General features: G+C 45.8%; 1 protein-coding gene across 4 annotated transcripts in view; it reads left to right on the top strand.

Annotated features, from left to right (window-relative positions):
- The window catches only part of mtcl1 (microtubule crosslinking factor 1), a 50915-nt gene extending 35109 nt beyond the window's left edge, over positions 1-15806 (top strand). For 2 of the 4 annotated variants that reach the window (XM_029524596.1, XM_029524595.1), the window contains 8 exons: positions 890-1060; positions 3300-3467; positions 5784-6056; positions 7332-7673; positions 8109-8185; positions 8590-10168; positions 10370-10394; positions 15670-15806. In XM_029524596.1, the coding sequence (XP_029380456.1) occupies positions 890-1060; positions 3300-3467; positions 5784-6056; positions 7332-7673; positions 8109-8185; positions 8590-10168; positions 10370-10387 (2628 nt within the window). In that variant the 3' untranslated portion in view covers positions 10388-10394; positions 15670-15806. Of the gene's footprint in view, positions 1-889; positions 1061-3299; positions 3468-5783; positions 6057-7331; positions 7674-8108; positions 8186-8589; positions 10169-10369; positions 10395-13852; positions 13989-15669 lie in introns of all 4 variants that reach the window. The other 2 variants (XR_003841925.1, XR_003841926.1) reach the window with 2 other exon arrangements.
- The last annotated feature ends 4336 nt before the right edge of the window (positions 15807-20142 follow it).

Below are 20142 nucleotides of genomic sequence, written 5' to 3'. Positions count from 1 at the left end.
GATTTTCATAGATGATGATTTGATATTGAAAGATAAATAAACATCTTATTCTTCTTTTTGGTTTATTTAAAAAAATAAAAAATCACTCTTTGGCCTCAGATGTTGGAATTGAAAAAATTGTGGATTTATTCCGTTACCAGTTTGCCAGGAACAGCTAGCTAAGACGAATGGAGTGTAAACTGCTCCTGCAGTAAATCCTCCCTCCGTGATCCAGCAACTCCGTTTTTCGTTGATTGAATGCACGCGTCACTTTTTTATGTTTTCCCCTCAGGCTTCTGTGTTGACTAAACTTGTAATTTTTGAGATTTGTGTTTTGCTGTTGTGTTTCCTCAGACTTCCCCAGAGTTCCCAGAGCAGTTTGGATGCTGGGGATTTTTCCATTGATGGACACAGAGTTTCTGTGTTTCAGGATCTTTTCTCAGTTGTGCTGGATATGATTTCTCTCACAGTTTATTTTATGGTTGTCATAAGCACAAATCCCATCAGTCCTGTTATAATTACAATTTCATGCCGTGCTGCTTTATTTCATCCTGGGTTGAGTTCCAACTGAATGTGGTTGATTCAGTCCTGATACATCAGCAGTTTGGACAGGAAAGCTGAAAATACTGAAAGGCTGAATCCGAGCAGCTCAAAGTTTTCTGAGGTGAATTTCTTTTTCTAAGAGTGAAAGAAACCTTTGAATGGCACCTGTTCAGCCATCGGTTTTATAGGTCTCTGTGAAAACGAGCCATCCCTTATGGACAAGCTCTGTGATGGACCATTAAAAGATTCATCGTCTCTGCCTTTTACCCAATGCATGCTGGGATAGGCTCGCTGACTGTGCGTGGAACACAATGTGTTGGTACACGATTTCAAGCGCAGCTTTTTATGGCTGTATCGTCTGTTCCAGTTTGAGAAGTTGGAGGGCATCCCAGAGCTGGGAGCGATAACGGAGCAGGTGGAGGGAGAGTCGGATCGAGACGACAGACTGTGTTTACCACAAACTCCAGGGGAGGGACCGGATCCGGGGCCCATCATCCCTCTGCCGTCGCCTGATCAGCACCTGCAGCATCAGAGACAGGTACCCGAACATTTACTTCACAGCCTTCACTTCACTCTGTAGGTCATCAACAATGCTTTTTACCAAAACCAATTCCAATTAAGAAACCAATATTTAAGGGTCTATTTCAATAAACTTCAATAAACTATTGTTATTTTATAATTCTGAATTACTTAATTACTTAATAATAACTTGTAGTGTAAAGAAATTATGTCATAACCTTCTCATTTGTTTACTCAGTTTGGATTTGGACATCCGTTGTTTCTCTTTCGTTTTCATTGTGCACCAATGACAGGCCTTGGCAGGTTTTCAATGGAGCCGTTTGGGGATGATTGACCCAGATATCCATTTAGACTACAGGCAGTCTAAAAAGACAAAAAAGAGCCGTGTTTCCTGTTGAGGCTGCCGAGACGTTGTATGTGTTGAGATCGGCTTTCAGTACGTCTGTCGGCCGCTTTGTTTTCTGTCAAAGTAAAGAATTTTGGGCTGGATGCATTATTGAACAGCTCTAAGTGCTCTACCTCGTCTTGTGTTTTGATTTTTCCTCAACATCATAAAAATGGTTTGCACAGCGATCTGACATTGTTGCTGTAGTCCGAGCAGTTTCTTTTTAAAACCAGCCTTCCCCGTAGACGACGTTAAGCTTAATGCGGGAGAGCAGAAATGCAGACTTGCTTTTGTGAGCATTCTCACACATGACCACATGATCGTTGCTGAAACCGGAGCAAGATGATGGTTTGTTAAATCAACCATTCAAGAGGTCTTGGAGAGAATTTAGGGACAAATTGCTGAGGAAAAATCCTGATCCAATCATCCCAAAAGTGCCTCTGTCTGATACTGCTGAGGTGCTGAGGCCTGCTTAAATACTCTCAGTCAGAGATAAGAGGTTTTTCCCCACAGTGGTTGTGAGCGTTCCTCGGTGTATTAGAATAAATCTGATCACTGACTTATTGCTGGTTTTAATAATTCACAATGTGAACAGGCCCAAAAATAAATTTGAAATATTGAGAGAAACAATTTTAAGTGATGAAGCCGTTCAGATCAGTGACCCAGAGGATCACATGGATGAGTCTCCTCTTTTTATTAATCTGCGCGCCCTCTGATCCACGTTTGTTAAATTACATGTCGGCTTTTAATGTGATTATATCGTCTTCTAATTACTCATTAATATTATTGTTATTATTATTATTATTATAATGGAGGGGCACTCATATCATTCAGTTTAAATAAGCAGACTCTCCTTTGCTCTTGTGTCATAACTGAAACAGAATTAAAGGAAATCTAATTGATACCCACATCAATCTGATATTTACTTTTATTTACACACCAGCTTGGATTTATTTATTTATTTTTTTACTGCATTGTCAGTATTTCTTACTTGTGCTCTCAAGCAATGTGAGAGGTTCTCTGTTTTATTCATGACTTCTACACTACTGGAGGGCACACATACATCTATATATAGAGAGAGATTTCTTCCTTCACGTGTTGCTTCATGGTTTTCAGAGTGGAGAATCTCTGTAGCACAAAGCTTTATTCGGCTGTCGCATATTTTCTGCACTTATTTTGATTAATAATATTTAGAGTAATTATTCAGCTCTATGGAGGCATGCCTATTAATCAAGGTGAATAGCAGAGACAGCAACACGAGGTAACACACAGCTAAACCAGCAGACCAGACTCCCAGAGGTCCTGGATGTTTATTGTATAATGACATTAAAGCCACTTTCCTTTCCTGTGTTTCCTGAGGTTTTTGGGTTTCTTTTGTACTTTTACTTAAGTTACTTTATGTGTACTGGAGTAATATTTGACAAAGGAGTATCTGTACTTTTACTCAGGTCATGACTCAAGTCATGTACTCTGTCCACCTCTGTTGAAATATCTTGGAACTGCCTGCAACATAATCGGCCTAAAATTAATCAGAATGAAACTGTAGTTGCCCTGCGTGTTGCTCTTCAGCAGCATCACTTGGCTTTTGCTGCATGCATGTTTTGTTCTCAGCCAGGAGCTGAGGATGGGATGGATGGGACAGGACAAGCAGAGCAGGAGGCAGATGGGAGTCAGGAAGTTCAAGTCAAATTGATTTACAAAGCACTTACAAAGCAGGTTCAGAGCTTTAAAGACAAACAAAGCAAAGGACACAGATAAAAACTGAGGACAAGCTCAACACAAATATCAGGATGAGGAGAGACTTGCTGTGTGTGGATGTGTGTTGGCTGACCTTTCCTGCACTGACTGCTTTGTGTGGCCCTTCTCCTGGCAGCTCGGGGAAAACCGCCGGGTCCTCCAGGCCCTGCGGACGCTGCTGGAGGAGTTTCGGGAGGAGCTGCATGAGGAGGAGACGCGGCGATGGCAACTGCAGCAGTCCTATGCCAATGACAAAGCCGCCTGGGAGGTCAAGTGGGCAGAGATGAAGTGCCAGGTTGCTCAGGTACAGATGGCGTCCCAGCGCCAACCTTTACAGGGACGGAGCACAATCTGGTGTAGGAACGTAACAGTGCAGTCGATAAGCAGCAAGACAACAGTAAACAATCTAAATCCAAACAACGGCAAAATCAGCTTAACCTCATTCTTTACCTGTAATTTTACCTCCATCCTCAGACTGAGCTGTCGTTTTAAGGATGTAATTACAAGATGAATAAGAGCTCAAAGTTGTGACTCATTTGTCAAACATTAAATTGAACGATTAGCATCCAATAAAACAATAATGAGCTGCCTATTTTTCTTCCTGTACTGTGTAAATACTTCACAGATTGGGAACAAACTATCTACACCTCAGCAGCTTTGAGCGCATGAAAGCTGATCCCACTCGTCATGAACAATGGCTGCTTGTCTTTATCAGAAATATTTCGGTTTGCAGTTGTAATAAAAGCCTGTTCACCTTCTGCCTCAAATTAAAACATTAACACAACATCAAGGGATAAAACCAAGGGCCAACCAATTGTGAAGCTGCCCATCGGTTTGTGAGCTGCTATTTCAAATTTCTAATCTGGCCATCAACATGTTTTTTTGTTTGTTTGTTTGTTTTTTGTTTTTTGAAACAGAAGCACCCAACAAACAGCAACAAGTGACCAGTAGGGCCATTTTCCTATAGACTTCAATTCTTTTTATAACCAGTGAAGTCGCCCTGTGACGGTCATTAAATACATTTTTCAGGGCTGGAGTTTATGTCCGTTTTTATAACCAGTCAATGACCGCGGCTCAATCAGACGGCGTTGAAATGTGTTTTCAGCAAAAGTTAAGCCTGTTTGAACTTCAGTGGGCGACCCGACATTGTTCTTGCTTTGTTGTTTCTGTTTTGTTTTTGTTTTATTTTTTTCTGGAGCTTGATGTGACAGCACAGACGCTGTGAGTCAACACAACAGTCGACTTGAAATGAATAAATGATACTCATGCATTTTTACACAGGATCTGTGTGAACCCGGCATTCACAGCCCTGCAGAGAAAATGCAGCTCGTTCGTTCAGCGGCACAGTTTGAGTTTTATACCACTACAGCCTCCTTAAATCTTACTGATAACATAAGTTTGATTTACAGAAAAGCGAGACAGTCCAATTGAAAGCTGTTCATGTGTTTTTTCAAAATCTGTCATTTACCAATTCATTAGTTGCATGTAAGTAAAACTGTGCTCTAATATCCCAGAAAAGAGGGTTTAGTGGGATTTCTGATATTGAGCCTCTGTGTGGTGAGAAAAATATTCCCAGCATATGCATGTTGATATTGGACAACGTGAGTCTGGAAGAAGTGTCATGGCGGTATGTAGATACTGAGTGTATTTTGGAGTACAGATGGACGATCAGTGTGAGGATGCCGAACATGTTGCTTCTTGACTGCTCGGGTCAGACCAGAGTCCCCCCCAACCCCCATGTATCTGATATAAAAGGAAACTGCAGCTTTGGGATCCAATTAAGAGGTCTGAGTTATGGGAGGAAGATTATCTCTTTATCTCTGATGCTTTTAATCTGTCGAGCTCTAACATGGTTCATAGCAAAGGTCGCTCACGGCTTCGATGAGAACTAATTTACTTACTTTCTTCTGATAATAACAGGCTGACTCCTTTTCTTGCTCCAGCGTCCTCAGTGCTGATTAAGACTTCCAAAACATGCCCCAAATAGGCTGTTTACGCAGCCCAGCAGAGCAGAGCAGAGCTGGGAATTGCCCTCATCTGTGTATTTTGATGTGGGTAAAAGTAGCGATTGTTTTTATTTTTAATCGCCATAACCAGATGTTGGTGTCATTTCTCAGTCAGTCTCGTGTTTCACACCCTCAAATAACCTTCTATATTTATAATGTCTTACATCTCGGCTCTCAGTGTTCAGTCGACAGCTATAACTGTACATGCCACCCTCTCCGGCGTGTAATCAGACAGTTTTAAGGCTCCTGATTTGTGGATGGGAGTTATGTAAGATGATGTTTGAAGGCGGCCTTGACTTGCTCTTCACACTGCTTCTGTTCTGCAGACTCTGCAGAGTTTGCATTGTGGGTTGAAGAGCCTGTCTGAAGATTCAAAGTGTTTCATGTCATCTGTACAGTGAAGAAACACTTTCCCTGTACAATGAAATTCTTTTTGCTGAAAATAGACAAATAGAATAAACTTTTTAAATCTACACTGATTAGTCTTTGCGATCTTTAGTCCAAACTGTTGTTCCAGTCACACAAATATTGGCCCTGATAATATGTCATTCTGTGTTATACTTCACTGATAGACTAATCAGGTCAACATCTTTGTGCCTTTGCTCTGTGTCCAGCTGGAGGAGGAGGCAAGAGGCAACGTGCGAGGGGAGGCACAGGGCGGCGAAGGAGAACCTGCCGAAGACCCTGAATTTGGCTTAAAGCAGGAGCGAGAGGAGCACCGGCGCCTGCTGGCCGAGAGCCACAGCACCTCCCTGGACCTCCGCTGGAAGCTGCAGCACGGGGAGAAGAGGTGGAGTCGTGAGAGAGCAGAGCTCCTGGAGCGATTCGACCGTGAGCGTCAAGAGTGGGACGGCAGCATGAGAGAGCTCCACCGCAAGATGGAGAGGGTAAGGAAAGGACGGAGGACGACTCGGTCATGCTGGTTTAAAAAGTGTCAAAGCTGACATGGGAGACAGACGCCAACAAAACAGTATCAACACGAGAGCCATTGGCCTGCTTCTGTGTTTCCCAGCCAATGTGGAGGAAAAGTCCAGAAAGCGCTCCGAAAAGTGTAAATCTGAGCCGTGACAATTTCACAACTAACTTCATCGAGTGAGGAGGATTGAACCGTGTTTGGACGAGAAGAAAAGCTCTGGAGCAGATACTGAGTGGGCCTCAGTGTGGGGCTGATACGAACAGAGCAGGGAAGCAGTAAAGCCTTCAATGGCTGATTCACTGTTTTATCATATTAGCGCCAGATTTTCTGCGTTTCGTTTAATATCATTATGAGAGTTGCTGAGGCCAAACAAATATGATTTTAATGTCCAGTTGTGTGTTTTGATCAGATGTGAGAGGAACAGTGACACGGTCATTATCTTCTGTTGCGTCTCACCCAGTTTGTACCCGATGATCAGAGCAGGAAATGTGAACGTGCACTGGTTTATATGACGTGAGTGTGAGAGTCTCGACATGTAAAACAATAGACTTTCTCACGTTTACCAACTCAGACTAAAAGAAAAAAAAAAAAGAAAAAGAAAACTGCTGAATGAAGTCACACTCAGCAGGAAGCAGAGATGCATTATTCAGTAATGTTGCAGCAAACTACAAAGCGCAAGTCACACAACTGAGCCGTTCACGCTGTCGGGGTGAAGGTGAATGAGTACATCTATTTACATCTAACCCCAAATATCCAGGAATCGGTTTAACTCCAGGACAGCAGCCTCCCACCGATGACCAGAATTATACTATAAATGTTGAAGAATCATGTGATGCAGATTATAGTTTTTGATATCAAATTGGACTTGTGGCCCTCGTTGCTTCTATCTCTTTCTTGGATTACCTTGGTTCGTAATTAAAGACGGATATCACGCATGATTCACTCGAAGCCAAACATTGTTGGGTCTTGTAAAAGAGAAAGGAGATTATGGTTCGTAGGCCGGAGCATCTCTGTGGCACCAACGATGTACCAAACAACGTGAAACACATTTCGCCTTCATTTAAAAAATTGAAGCTCTTTTCTGGACTCTGCTTACATCCCAACATAGACAGACAGAATATCTGTCACAAAATCCATGAATGAGACTTTTTATTTATTTTTATTTTTCTATGTCTTCATTCCACGTTTAGCTGAAGTGCAGTATGTTGAAGTCTGGATTTAAACCCTTGCGTTATTCTTCGTGCAGATGCAGAGAGAGCTGAACTCCCAGCGCGTCGAGGGCATCGAAGTCAAAGATGGCAGCTCAGGATTCAGAGGTGTATTCTCTCCTCAGGACATTCCCTGCAACGCCCCCCGGTCACCGCACTCCCCACGCTCCCCCTGTACGTCCGTCCCAGTCTTCGCCCCGCCCACACGCTCCCACTCTGACTCTGAGGCCATGCTGGAGGGCCAGGGGGCCGCCATGAGACTGAAAGGTCCAACGGAGAACCTGTTCCTGGACGCACTGACTCTGGACCCTCTCAGCGGCCTGGAGGTCCCCCCACCCTCCAGACTGGAGAGTGAGAAGAAGTTCCCCTGCATGAATGAGGTAGCACACCTTCATTACATCAAAGCAGTCCGGCCAATAAGAACCGGATGTAACACAGCAGGACAAAAGCAGCTGTGAGATGTAGCTTCATTATTTAACAGATCCATTTCTTCACATTTTATTTTTACTTCACCAAATTGCACTTGCCTAACCAAACTAAGACGAACGCTCTTGGTTTGATCCTGGAACATTTAGTAGAAGCTCTGAATATCAAAAACTTTTCAAGAATGTTGAGAACTATTTACTCTAAAATAATTATTCACCGCAAACATCCAAAAGATGTAAAATATTTAGCATAAATTGTGGGCAGCTGAAAATCTTTTGATGAGTTTGGCTTTTAAAAGTAATCCCACTCCTTTGAAAAGGAAAGCTAGTATTTTTCCAGAAGCTGTTGCACATAAATTATTTCCTCACCCTCTGTCCTTTCCGTTTCAGGCCCTGAATGAGATTTCAGAGAGAGAAGGTGATCCGTTGTTCCCAGAGGAGGAGATGGGCGGAGGGAGCCTGCTCAGGTGAAAAATCTTCAGGTCAAATTCAGTCCAGAAAATCTGTTCGCAGCAGGCGAGCTAAACATTTCTCCCAAAAGCTGCTGAATTGTAATAGATGTCGGCAGTAAATAAATTATCCAGCCTCCTGCTGCATTTCTGCTGCTCATACATACACAACCGTCTTTGGCTGTTGATTCTCTTAGCTGTTACTTGAAGTAACAGTGAGTTTCCCCCAAAGCTTTATCACTGAAAATGCCTTTTATGCTGAAAAAGCGATCCAACTCACTCTGAAAACATTAAAAGTCAGTGAGATGCTTTACAAAGAAACACAGAGCTGTTGTTTTTCTGCAGTGGGGATGTAAAGCAGATGAGATGGTGTTTGTTGCGATGTTTTTAAAGTGTGTTTGGTGTGTGTGTGTTCTCTCCAGAGCGAAGTCTGTGTGCTCCATGAGCGACTTCCAGAGGCTAATGGACAGCTCTCCGTTCCTCCCTGACAAAACTCGCCACGGTGATCAAGGCCAAGACGACGTCACTCCGCCTCTGTCCCCGGACGACCTCAAGTACATTGAGGAGTTCAACAACAAGGGCTGGGACTTCCCGTCATCCACCACTGGCCCGGCTCCTGCGCTGGAAGCGTGGGCAGACAAAACCTCGGAGGCACGGGGAGGTGAGCCCGTTCCTGATCCATTCCAGCCAGCCTCCTGGTTCCTCACCACCAGCGCCACGTTGACCACCAGCACCCTGAGCAGCCCTGAGCACTGCCACAAGTCCCCCCTGAGGGGCAACGGAGCAGGGGCGACAGGGGTGGGAGTGGAGCACTATGGGGTGCACATCCTCCACAGCCCCACCAGAACTGGGGCAGCTGAGCGGCCTACTGCCCAAGACCCAGACTTCCTGTATGCCAAGGGGACCAAAGCCAGGGGCGGCGGAGAGGCTGGAGTGGGAGCCAGTGGGCCAGATGAGGTATTTGGCCCTGGGAGGTGGCCGTGTGGGCTCCTGGAGGCTGGTGGCCTGAGGACTTCTCCCAATCAATCACCTATCTGCCCCACAGTGGGCTACGCATCCTCTCTGGAGCTGCAGCTCTCCAGAAACATGAGTGATGACATGAAGGAGGTGGCCATCTCTGTGAGAAACGCCATCCGCTCTCCGCCAGGGCCTGTCGTTCGAGACACGGCCTGCCAGACCAACGGATTCACCACGCGGGGCACTCAGACCACCCAGACCATCAGCGTGGGTCTGCAGACAGATCTGCTAAGGAACCTTACCAGCAGCCCCCACCGCTGCCTCACCCCAAAAGGTGGGAGCACGCCGATCTCGTCCCCGTCACGCAGTCTGAGGAAGGTCCAGTACTCTCCTGTGGTCCAGAGCAAGTTTGAGCGACCCTGCTGTTCACCAAAGTACGGCTCCCCAAAACTGCAGCGCAAACTGTCCACGTCCAGTAAGACTGATCTCCCCAACACCAGCCGCGCCCCCACCCCCACCACACCGCAGAAGGGCAACAACGAGTCCGCCTGGGCCCGCTCCACCACCACTCGCGACAGCCCCGTCCACACCACTATCAACGACGGCCTCTCCAGCCTCTTCAACATCATCGACCACACGCCCGTGGTCTACGACGCCATGCAGAAGTTCAACAAGTCCCCCAGCCGCTCTCGGCCCACCCCTCCCTCCACCACCGACCCCAGCCCTGCTCACGGGGCCCTCGCTACAGACCCCAGAAGCACGCAGGAGTGCTTGCGGCCCGCTCGGGGGCGCTCGCCCAGCCCCGTGCAGCTGATCGTGGAGACGCAGGGGGACAAGAACCCGGAGGTGGTGAGCATACGCCAGGACTTGTCGGCGCCGCCCGGCTACACGCTGGCCGAAAACACAGCTCGCATCCTCAACAAGAAGCTGCAGGAGCAGAACTTTAGGGAGGAGAGGAGGATGCAGACTGGCGGACAGAGCAGCCACAGCAGAGACAACAGCAGGCAGGCCGACTCAGACAGAGGACAGTCTGGATGTATGGAGGTAAATATACAGACCCACTGGATCCATCGCTTCATCATGCATTTGATCTGGGGGCCATGTTTTATGACGCAGTGATATTTATGACTTTGCCTCGGATTTCCCTTGTAATGGTCGACGACAAACTTGAAAGGATGTTTGATTGAAAACAAAGCTGCATTATTTTTGTGTAAGGTGACTAAAATGTTCATGCTTTTTTCTCAGATGGAAATCACTGACTGATGCAATGGTAATGTTCAAATATTAAACCCTCTTCAGTAACACTGAGCTTTCCTTCAGCTCTACATGTAGACTCAAAGGTTTCTTCTTCTTCTTCTTCTTCTTCTTCTTCATGTTTCTCTGTATTTTCCTCTTCGCTGTTGTGATCTCCTTGTAGTCTGGTTTTTATTTCTGTGCTTTAATGATCATCAAGGCCGGACCGATTCATAACTCATGAATACAACTGCAGGAGTGATATTAATGATCTCACAGCTGTGATCTAAGTGGACCGTATTTAATCATTATCAGCGCTCTCCATTTCACGGCCCAACCTGAATTTGTGGTGGGTCCAGATCAAATCTCTCAGATTAACCAAAGAAACAAACAGAGAAGCGCTAATTTTGCTTGATGAAATCAGCGCTCTGACACGCCGGTCGGGCCCTTTTAACCGCCCATTCAGCTGAACTGTGGGACAAATCAGTGACAGAGCCGACCATCTTCCTGCTCATGTTTAAATGATGCTAGAAAACACCGAGAAAAATGTACCAACACGGCTGTGAAATATAAAGATTAAACCCCCCGGGGAAGACTGTATATTTAAAACTATCACATGCGCAGTAAGCAACATAATCTCACGTCAGGTTTTCACCAGCTGCTGCTCACTGACCTGCAGAGTGAGATTAGTCTGATATGTGATTTATTTTATTTTTTTTAATGGATGATAACGGAGCGTGTGTTTCCTCCAGTCGATAGCGAGCGTAGTTAATCATGCCGGTATTGTCAGTTTTGCATTTGGCTCATATTTTACTTGTCAGAATTTCCTGTTGCTCGGATGCTTTGGATGGATGGATACACACACACGCACACACACACACACACAGAGAAAGTGGGAATATCAGCAAAGATGGCCAACAAAGCCAGCTTCGGTCCATTCACCATGAATCCCGGCTGCTTTTTGAGCATCAGATGTTCTGTGATATGATGAATTGGCTGATCTGAAGGCTGAACCTGTTAAATCAAGAAATCTTCTTGATCGTATCGGAGTAAACAGAGATTATGAAACTATCGCTGCCGCTCTTGAAAGCGTTTGTCGTCTCTTTGGCCTTCACGGTGAATGTCCGATGGCGGGCCTGTGTGTATCCAGACCACACTGTTTATTTCCAGGCGTAAAGTGAAAGGGTGTGTGTCTGCCTCGCTCCCTTTGATATGCCAGACTTATCGTGTGACTCCTCTTCCTCTGTTGGCTGATTTTACCGATTAACATTTCCCGCTCTATCTTCCCTCCTCCCCCCTCTCCTCTCCTCTCCTCTCCTCTCCTCTGGGCTTTACCTCTCCCTTCTCCTCCTCCTCCTCCTCTTCCCTGTCCGCTGTGCTCTGATCCAGAACCACACTGTCATACTAACAACTCCTTGGGGACTCTAACTCTGCTTGTCTCCGTGATGTAAGTTGCTCCTTTTCCTCCTCCTCTTCCTCTGCGACCTTTTGGCGGTGGGTTCACCAACCACACGGACCTCTCACCTCACGCCCTGCAGACCCCCCCCTCCTCACCCTGTTCATTAATGCATGCTTCACAGGACAGCAGAGTGACAGTGTGTGAAGTCGTCGGCCTGGTGTCAAAAGTTGTGGATGGTCATGCATCTGTTTTGTTGTGTTAATGTGTGCATGCTCAGTTTATTTGATAAATGTAGACCATCTGTTTCTTTAAAGGACCATACTGGTAGTTTTGCATGTTATAGTCCATTCACCATATATCATATCTACTATTTCCCAACACCATACCATACATTTTGAGATGATTTGATTTTAATTAAACTGACACCAGTATGGTATAAAAGAAAAACTTCAGAGATATGAATTAGATTTAATCGGATGCATTGGTATCAATGAAGGCGGCAAACTTTTAGACAACATCTTTCAAATATTAAAGAAATTTCCAGAAAATCAGCAAAATAAAACACAAATGAGCATGTTTCTGTCTACTGCTGTAAGAATATTTGAAGACTGGGTTCTGCAGTCCGGAGTTATATTGTTGCAGAAGATGAAGCGGGTAAAACAACATGATGTCAGGAAAACAACACTGAAACTGATGACAGGTTAGACTGTATAGACCGGATGTGTCCACGCAATTATGCATCAATTGGATGGAGCCTGTAAAATCTGTGGTATGGTCCTTTAAAAGCAAACCCAACAAAAAGCGCAGGTCGATTGTTGTCTTTTTGGGCCTCATCTGGATTGTTCTAACGTTGTGTTTCTACCAGGTCCTCCTCCTCTCCTTCTCTCTTTGTCGACTTGTGTGCGACTGGATGGACTGTGATGTTTTTGTTTGCTTTTATTTCACCTAACTGTCCACACGGTGCTTTCTTTCTTCCTCCCTCTTTACAGTTCGCCCTCACCATTTCCTCTCACACTAACCAGAACTTCAAACGATTAACGATTAACCGGTGAAGACGGCTGCTAACACCCATCACTTCCTGTTCGTTCTCACCTCTCTCTAAGTTTTCTGTAATTCCTGGATGAGATTAACTGAATATTCTGGTAAATTTTGCATGCTTGGAGGAAAAATCCACCTTGAGATACACTTTACGCTGCTTTGGGATAAGGTGCCGAAATGTAATTTTATTTCCCACTCAATAATATATATATATGAGTTCCCTTGAAGAATTTATCCTCTAGAAATACGCTGCAGTTATATAAATTACTTATCACATATTACGTATTCAATAAATTTAATTAATGGCCTTGAAAATAATTTCTCAGAAGTCTGAGGTGAGTTAAATGTGATCAAACGGACAGCAAGGCTGAAACAGAGAAACAGAAAAAGAAAGAACTTCAAATTCAGTCATCAACACTAGCAAATATAGAAAAACAGCGCAGAGCAGTGAACAAGTCGGTCACTGCAGGTCCATCAGTTCATTTAGAGAGAAGTCTGCTGATAAGGAAGAAATAACAAAAAACAAAAAGACGAAGAGGTTCAGACCAAAGAGAAACTCTTTCATGGAACTTAACTGTTGTTGATCCTCGCTGTAAGTTGCCCCTCAGTAGGAAACCTGGTTTAAGTCAAAGTGTTTTGAGGTGGATTTTTCCTTTAAGGCCGAAGCATCCACAGAGAAGTCAGGGTTGATGTGAATCTGTTGCTGTTCTCTCCTGCACACTGACTTCCTGTACACGTTACTGCTGCATGATCTGTGGTGTTGTGTGACTCTGTGTATTAGCATCACGTAGGAAATCTTGTATTAACCCCACAAGTCGCCCATTAAACAATAACTGTATTTCCGGTGTGTGCACTATGATTTGTGAATGGAGGCGTCTGTTATAAGGCAGACGCCTCGCCTCCGTATCTTTGACTTGTTTTCCTGCCAGTTCTTTGGGACTCTCTGCAGGTGGTCCATCCTTCCATCTGACTTTTTTTTTTTTTTTTTTTTTTTTTTTTTTTCATCTCTCTGTCTCATCCTCTCATGCCAACGAAGCCTGACTGCTGTGTATTTTTAGCAGAACTAGATTGTTGCTTTGCGGGCTCAGTCCTTCAGCTGAAATCAGATGCCTGGAGATGAACTATTTATAAATCAGGCCAGTGGTGTGATGTCCCAGTGTGAGCGTTCACTCAGTCACACTTTGAGTGGGGAAGGTAAAAAAACTGACCCACAGACGCTTCACTCTCTTCCTAATGCCCTTCTTTCTGCACTTCTTCCTGTTCTTCCAGGGGACAAATGCGTAAAGCTCGCTGTTGTTGCAGAGACATTAATCTGTGTGCAAACCGCAGCAGAAATAGGAACGAACTTCTCAGTTTGCATTGTTCTGTGTTGTTGTGCACAACACACAAAGGCATGTTCGGATGTAAAATAAAACAGCTTACACCTACTGCGTCGGCTAACGGCGTCAAACAAACACACTTGAACATGCAAACTGACAGGAAAAAAAGCTCAGATTCAGCTAAATGGTTCAGTTATGAGGCTTTAGTTTGTGTCTGGTTGCGCTGAATTCTGTTTAACTTTGTGGCAAATGTCCCTGTGTCAGGTCGGCGGCAGGAGTTAAAGTAATGGATATTTATAGCAAAAACTAATCCCTTTATCTGCTAAACATGGACTTTGAGAAAAGTGAGGATTCTTCTATATCAGTCAAGGGTCAAGTCAGAAATATCAGAACCAAGAAAACTGATTTTCTACTTGGAAATTGGTCAGTGTTATTAGTCTTTTGGGGTTAAAGTAGGGGTTGAGCGGTTTTATTTGTTTGCTCTGTTCAGCTGTGAGTGAGTCGTCGAAGTGATGAAGCACTGAGCTGTCAGGGGAAAGTTCAAACTGAGCCGTAGCACAAAACAGTCAGGAGATGGTTTTCATTGTCATCTCTTACTCACAGCAGGAAAAAGCTCCATCAAGTCAGGAGGCACGAACAGCGTCAGTCTCGGCTAAAAGAGCCGCAGCTGCTTTTGGAAGATAAAGGTCAGGGCTGTTGTGCGCTCAGGTGAAGCTTCAGCTCTGTGTTGGTTTGGAGGTTAGCTGGGAGGCTGTGACTTTCATTTTTTTGATCCTGCTATCTTTCCTTTTTTTCCCCTTTTTAGCATCCATGTCAACAGATTGCTTTTTTCACTGCTCTTAGATGTTGAGGTGACGTCTATTTAGACCAAAATAAAGAAACTAGACTGTGGCACAGGACCCGTCTTCAACGCAGTTGATACAGTTATTTAACAAACGATCATAAAAATCATCATTAATACAAACAACCACTAAATTCAGCCTTACAAAGAAACATCTATTTAACTGATGTAAAAGTACAAGCAATTTTTTTTTTGCTGATTTGAAGAGCAAAACATGAGGAAAGATCTCATATCTGCACTTAGTCATTGTTCCATTTCAACATGATTTCAATAATCCCAAAGTTTAAGGTTGAGCCAGTGAAAGTCAACAAAACCAGAATCATACACGTCTCTTCAAAACATGTCAACAAAGTTAGTTGGAGCAACGAACAATGATGAACCGACGCTGATTTGAAATCCAAATCCTGGAAAACGTGATCTGAAGTTTTGACCACGTGTGCGTTAATATCATACAGTGCTGATCTTATAATGGAGGAAATAAAAATGTCACCCAGATTTTCTGCTTTATCAGTCCACTCACGCCTGAAGCTACACCGTGCCTGATCCTTTTTCTTTTCTTCTGGAACATTTCATTCATTTTTTTCATTTGTGCAGCTCCTTTTACACGTTTGGCCCCCGCTCGCCCTTTTTTCTTGCTGTTTGGTTCACGTTTCAGTTCAGAATCAGCGCTCCTCTGTGTCGACCTCTCTCTCTGACAGCTCCTTGTCATTGGCAGGACCTGCCTCGCTCTCCGGTTGCGCCGCCCCTGGACTCCTGCTTCCTGAGACCGGCCCGCCCGGCCAACCGCAGACCCCCCTCGCGCTGGGCCGCCCGCTCTCCCTCCTCCTCCCCCAGGTGGAGCGAGGGCACAAAGAGGAGGTTCACCTTTCCGCCGCCGGGACACCGGAAGACCATCCTGGAGGGCGAGGAGCCGGCATGACTCCGTCCTCTCCTCCACCTCTGCCTAAAAAGACGCAGTACCTCAGAAACCCCCCACCACACCAAACAAGACTCCCTAAGGGGGGGGGGGGGGGGGGAGGTTGGGATCCACCCAGTAGCACCAGCTGACCGACGGGGAACCAGAACTTCCTAGAAGAACCTGGAATGTACTGTAACCACCATCAAAAAACAAAAAGACATTACAACTACATTTCCATATGAGGTGCCTGCACACGCTTCGGTTCATCATCACCCACGTCTGTCGACTTTTTTTTGTCACTTTAGTAACATGTTCTGCTGTTTACATCATTTTTTTTCTCATGTTTGTCTTTGTTTTTTCTACGTTGTTCCAGTCCTGCATCAATTCATTCTCAACTGTTTTGTTTTTGTTTTTTTTTTTAAAGATCATATGTTCTTTTTCTTTTTTTTCTTTTTTTTTTTGTCTGTTCAGTTTCAGAAGAAACACAACAGAAGCAAACAAACACACTTCTGCCTCATCGGGTCTGAAGCAGAGACACATGATGTCATTTCTGATGCTAATGTACTTATTTATTTTCACGTTGGGATGAACGTTTAGCTCCGTAGACGACGTGTAGACGAAGGGTGACGACAAACTTTAACCTTATGCATCTTCGGAAGGCAGTTGTACAAATATCAGACAAATATTTGCATGCCTTTTTTTTTTCTTTTTTTTTTTTTTCCCAACACTAGCATGTACATATGAGCTCTAGTCATTTGTGACCACAGGAAAAAAAAAAAATATTGTGATGGGAACTTTGAGCTGTCGTTTTTGTCGTCACATGATTTGCAATGAGCAAAATGAACCCAGTTTTTAAGTAAATTATTGTACCTACCAGACTGTCTTTGTATAGTTGTTACTATTGGATATGAATTACTTTTTCTTTTGACAAGAAAAAGGGATTGTGGGAAAAATATGAATGTTTTAAATGAAAAGTCTATGTGAAAAACTCTAATGGTCTATAGTCTCATGTAAATAATAAATGGTAATAAACATGAATGTGTATTTACAAGACTCCCCTGCTGTGTGTGTCATCCTTTAAATTTATCTCCCCGTGATGAAGGTTAGATCTCTCACGGTAGATTACAGGCTCTTTCATCAGACCTGAGTTTGTGTTTCTGGCAGGGACGGATGCTGATCGTGCGTGTGTGTGTGTGGATTACAGTGCAGACCACAGGATTACAGTGGGACGTGGGGGGGGGGGGGGGGGGGGCAGACATACAAACACACAGCGAATGTGAAATAAGAAGATTGTGTCTTCCCAGAAGTCAAATCCTCTTGCATCATGGTCATACATGTGCTACCTTACTCGTGTTTGCCGGCTTGTCACGCAAGATTGATTTAAAAAAAAAAAAACAAAAAAAAAAAACCCAGCAATAAAATTCTGAACACGTTTATTTTAATTATGTATTTAGCTTTCATTGTTTGGGCTTTAAATATCTAAAAATGATACAAAACAAAGCCTGGCCATAATAATATGATATACTGATAATTCATTGAACTGGTTTGGATGTTTCAGTCCAAAACGATGGTTTTATTTCATACAGCACTTTGCCAAGAAAACAGAAAGGTCACAGTGTCTTTTTAAAACAGACAGGGATGAAACACCAAAACTCAAATCTCTGCCTGAGCTTAACAAAAGCATCTTTGTTGCTCGAACCAAAACACAGATGGGAGCCCTTTAATAATGACCTATATTTATATTTTTTCATCACTCTGTGATGCATCTGGCCAACACGTGGGCCACATGTTTGCGTTTCCTCTGGCCCAGTTTACTCCCAGTCTGGCCCAGATGCAGCACGATGTCTCATGCTGCCACTCTGGCACACACAGAAAATCCTGGACGTCGTCCAAAGTCATTTACAAGTGAGAGACGACACGAATGATTAAAGATTTTACAATAATAAATTCTGTGTCATAGTTTATATTTTACTTCACCATGGATGGATAAAATCTAACTGATTTAGGTTCACCAACAGATTTGATTGGTTTAACTGTGTTCGTTCTGAAGAGCTACCAAAAAAAAAAAGGTGAGTAAAACTTCATTCTCTTCAAACATTCAGAGAATTCAATCAGTAATTTTAGAAGTGTTTGCGTTACTTCTGTCTGAAGGTGGGAAAGAGGGAGCGATGAGGAGGAAGATCGAAGGATGAATCATTGATGCCGCCAAACTGCATGCTGGGAGCTGCTGATGGCTCAGAGTGGGTCGGAGGGTGGAGAGGGAGACGCTCCGCTTTTTACTTCCATCCGCCCCGAGAGAAACCACCACTGCTGAATAATTTACAGCAGCCCCGAAGAGACACAAACAGACAGCACACACCCTAACCCTCCACCCTACAGGGGACAGACTCTGTCCCTCCACCCTAACAGGGGACAGGCTCGGTCCCTCCACCCTACAGGGGACAGACTCAGTCACTCCACCCTAACAAAGGACAGGATCAGTCCCTCCACCTTAACCCTAACAGGGGACAGACTCAGTCCCTCCATCTGACAGGGGACAGGCTCAGTCCCTCCACCTCAACCCTAACACTACAGAGGACAGGCTCAGTCCCTCCACCCTAACCCTACAGGGGACAGGCTCGGTCCCTCCACCCTACAGGGGACGGGCTCGGTCCCTCCACCTTAACCCTAACAGGGGACGGGCTCGGTCCCTCCACCCTACAGGGGACAGACTCAGTCACTCCACCCTAACAAAGGACAGGATCAGTCCCTCCACCTTAACCCTAACAGGGGACAGACTCAGTCCCTCCATCTGACAGGGGACAGGCTCAGTCCCTCCACCTCAACCCTAACACTACAGAGGACAGGCTCAGTCCCTCCACCCTACAGGGGACAGGCTCGGTCCCTCCACCCTACAGGGGACAGGCTCGGTCCCTCCACCCTACAGGGGACGGGCTCGGTCCCTCCACCTTAACCCTAACAGGGGACAGGCTCGGTCCCTCCACCCTACAGGGGACGGGCTCAGACCCTCCATCCAACAGGGGACAGGCTCAGTCCCTCCACCTTAACCCTACAGGGAAGCTCAGTCCCTCCACCCTAACAGAGGACAGGCTCAGTCCCTCCACCCTACAGGGGACGGGCTCAGACCCTCCATCCGACAGGGGACAGGCTCAGTCCCTCCACCCTAACAGAGGACAGGCTCAGTCCCTCCACCTTAACCCTACAGGGAAGCTCAGTCCCTCCACCCTAACAGAGGACAGGCTCAGTCCCTCCACCTTAAACCTAACAGAGGACAGGCTCAGTCCCTCCACCTTAACCCTACAGGGAAGCTCAGTCCCTCCACCCTAACAGAGGACAGGCTCAGTCCCTCCACCTTAAACCTAACAGAGGACAGGCTCAGTCCCTCCACCTTAACCCTAACCCTACAGAGGACAGGCTCAGTCCCTCCACCTTAAACCTAACAGAGGACAGGCTCAGTCCCCCCACCTTACAGGGGACAGGCTCAGTCCCTCCACCCTAACAGGGGACAGGCTCAGTCCCTCCATCTTAACCCTAACCTTAGAGGGGACAGGCTCAGTGCCTCCACCTTAAACCTAACAGAGGACAGGCTCAGTCCCTCCACCCTACAGGGGACGGGCTCAGACCCTCCATCCGACAGGGGACAGGCTCAGTCCCTCCACCCTAACAGAGGACAGGCTCAGTCCCTCCACCTTAACCCTAACCCTACAGGGGACAGACTCAGTCCCTCCACCCTAACCCTGCAGGGAAGCACAGTCCCTCCACCCTAACAGAGGACAGGCTCGGCCCCTCCACCTTAACCCTAACAGGGGACAGGCTCGGTCCCTCCACCCTACAGGGGACGGGCTCGGTCCCTCCACCCTACAGGGGACGGGCTCAGACCCTCCATCCAACAGGGGACAGGCTCAGTCCCTCCACCTTAACCCTACAGGGAAGCTCAGTCCCTCCACCCTAACAGAGGACAGGCTCAGTCCCTCCACCTTAAACCTAACAGAGGACAGGCTCAGTCCCTCCACCCTAACAGAGGACAGGCTCAGTCCCTCAACCTTAAACCTAACAGGGGACAGGCTCAGTGCCTCCACCTTAAACCTAACAGAGGACAGGCTCAGTCCCTCCACCCTAACAGGGGACAGGCTCAGTCCCTCCACCCTACAGAGGACAGGCTCAGTCCCTCCACCCTAACAAAGGACAGGCTCAGTCCCTCCACCTTAACCCTAACAGGGGACAGACTCAGACCCTCCACCCTACAGGGGACAGGCTCAGTCCCTCCACCCTAACAGAGGACAGGCTCAG

The sequence above is a fragment of the Echeneis naucrates genome, chromosome 17, assembly GCF_900963305.1.
Source record: "Echeneis naucrates chromosome 17, fEcheNa1.1, whole genome shotgun sequence".
Taxonomy (NCBI): domain Eukaryota; kingdom Metazoa; phylum Chordata; class Actinopteri; order Carangiformes; family Echeneidae; genus Echeneis; species Echeneis naucrates.
Note: the sequence above shows the minus strand (reverse complement) of the source record. Positions and strands in the feature narration are given on the sequence as shown.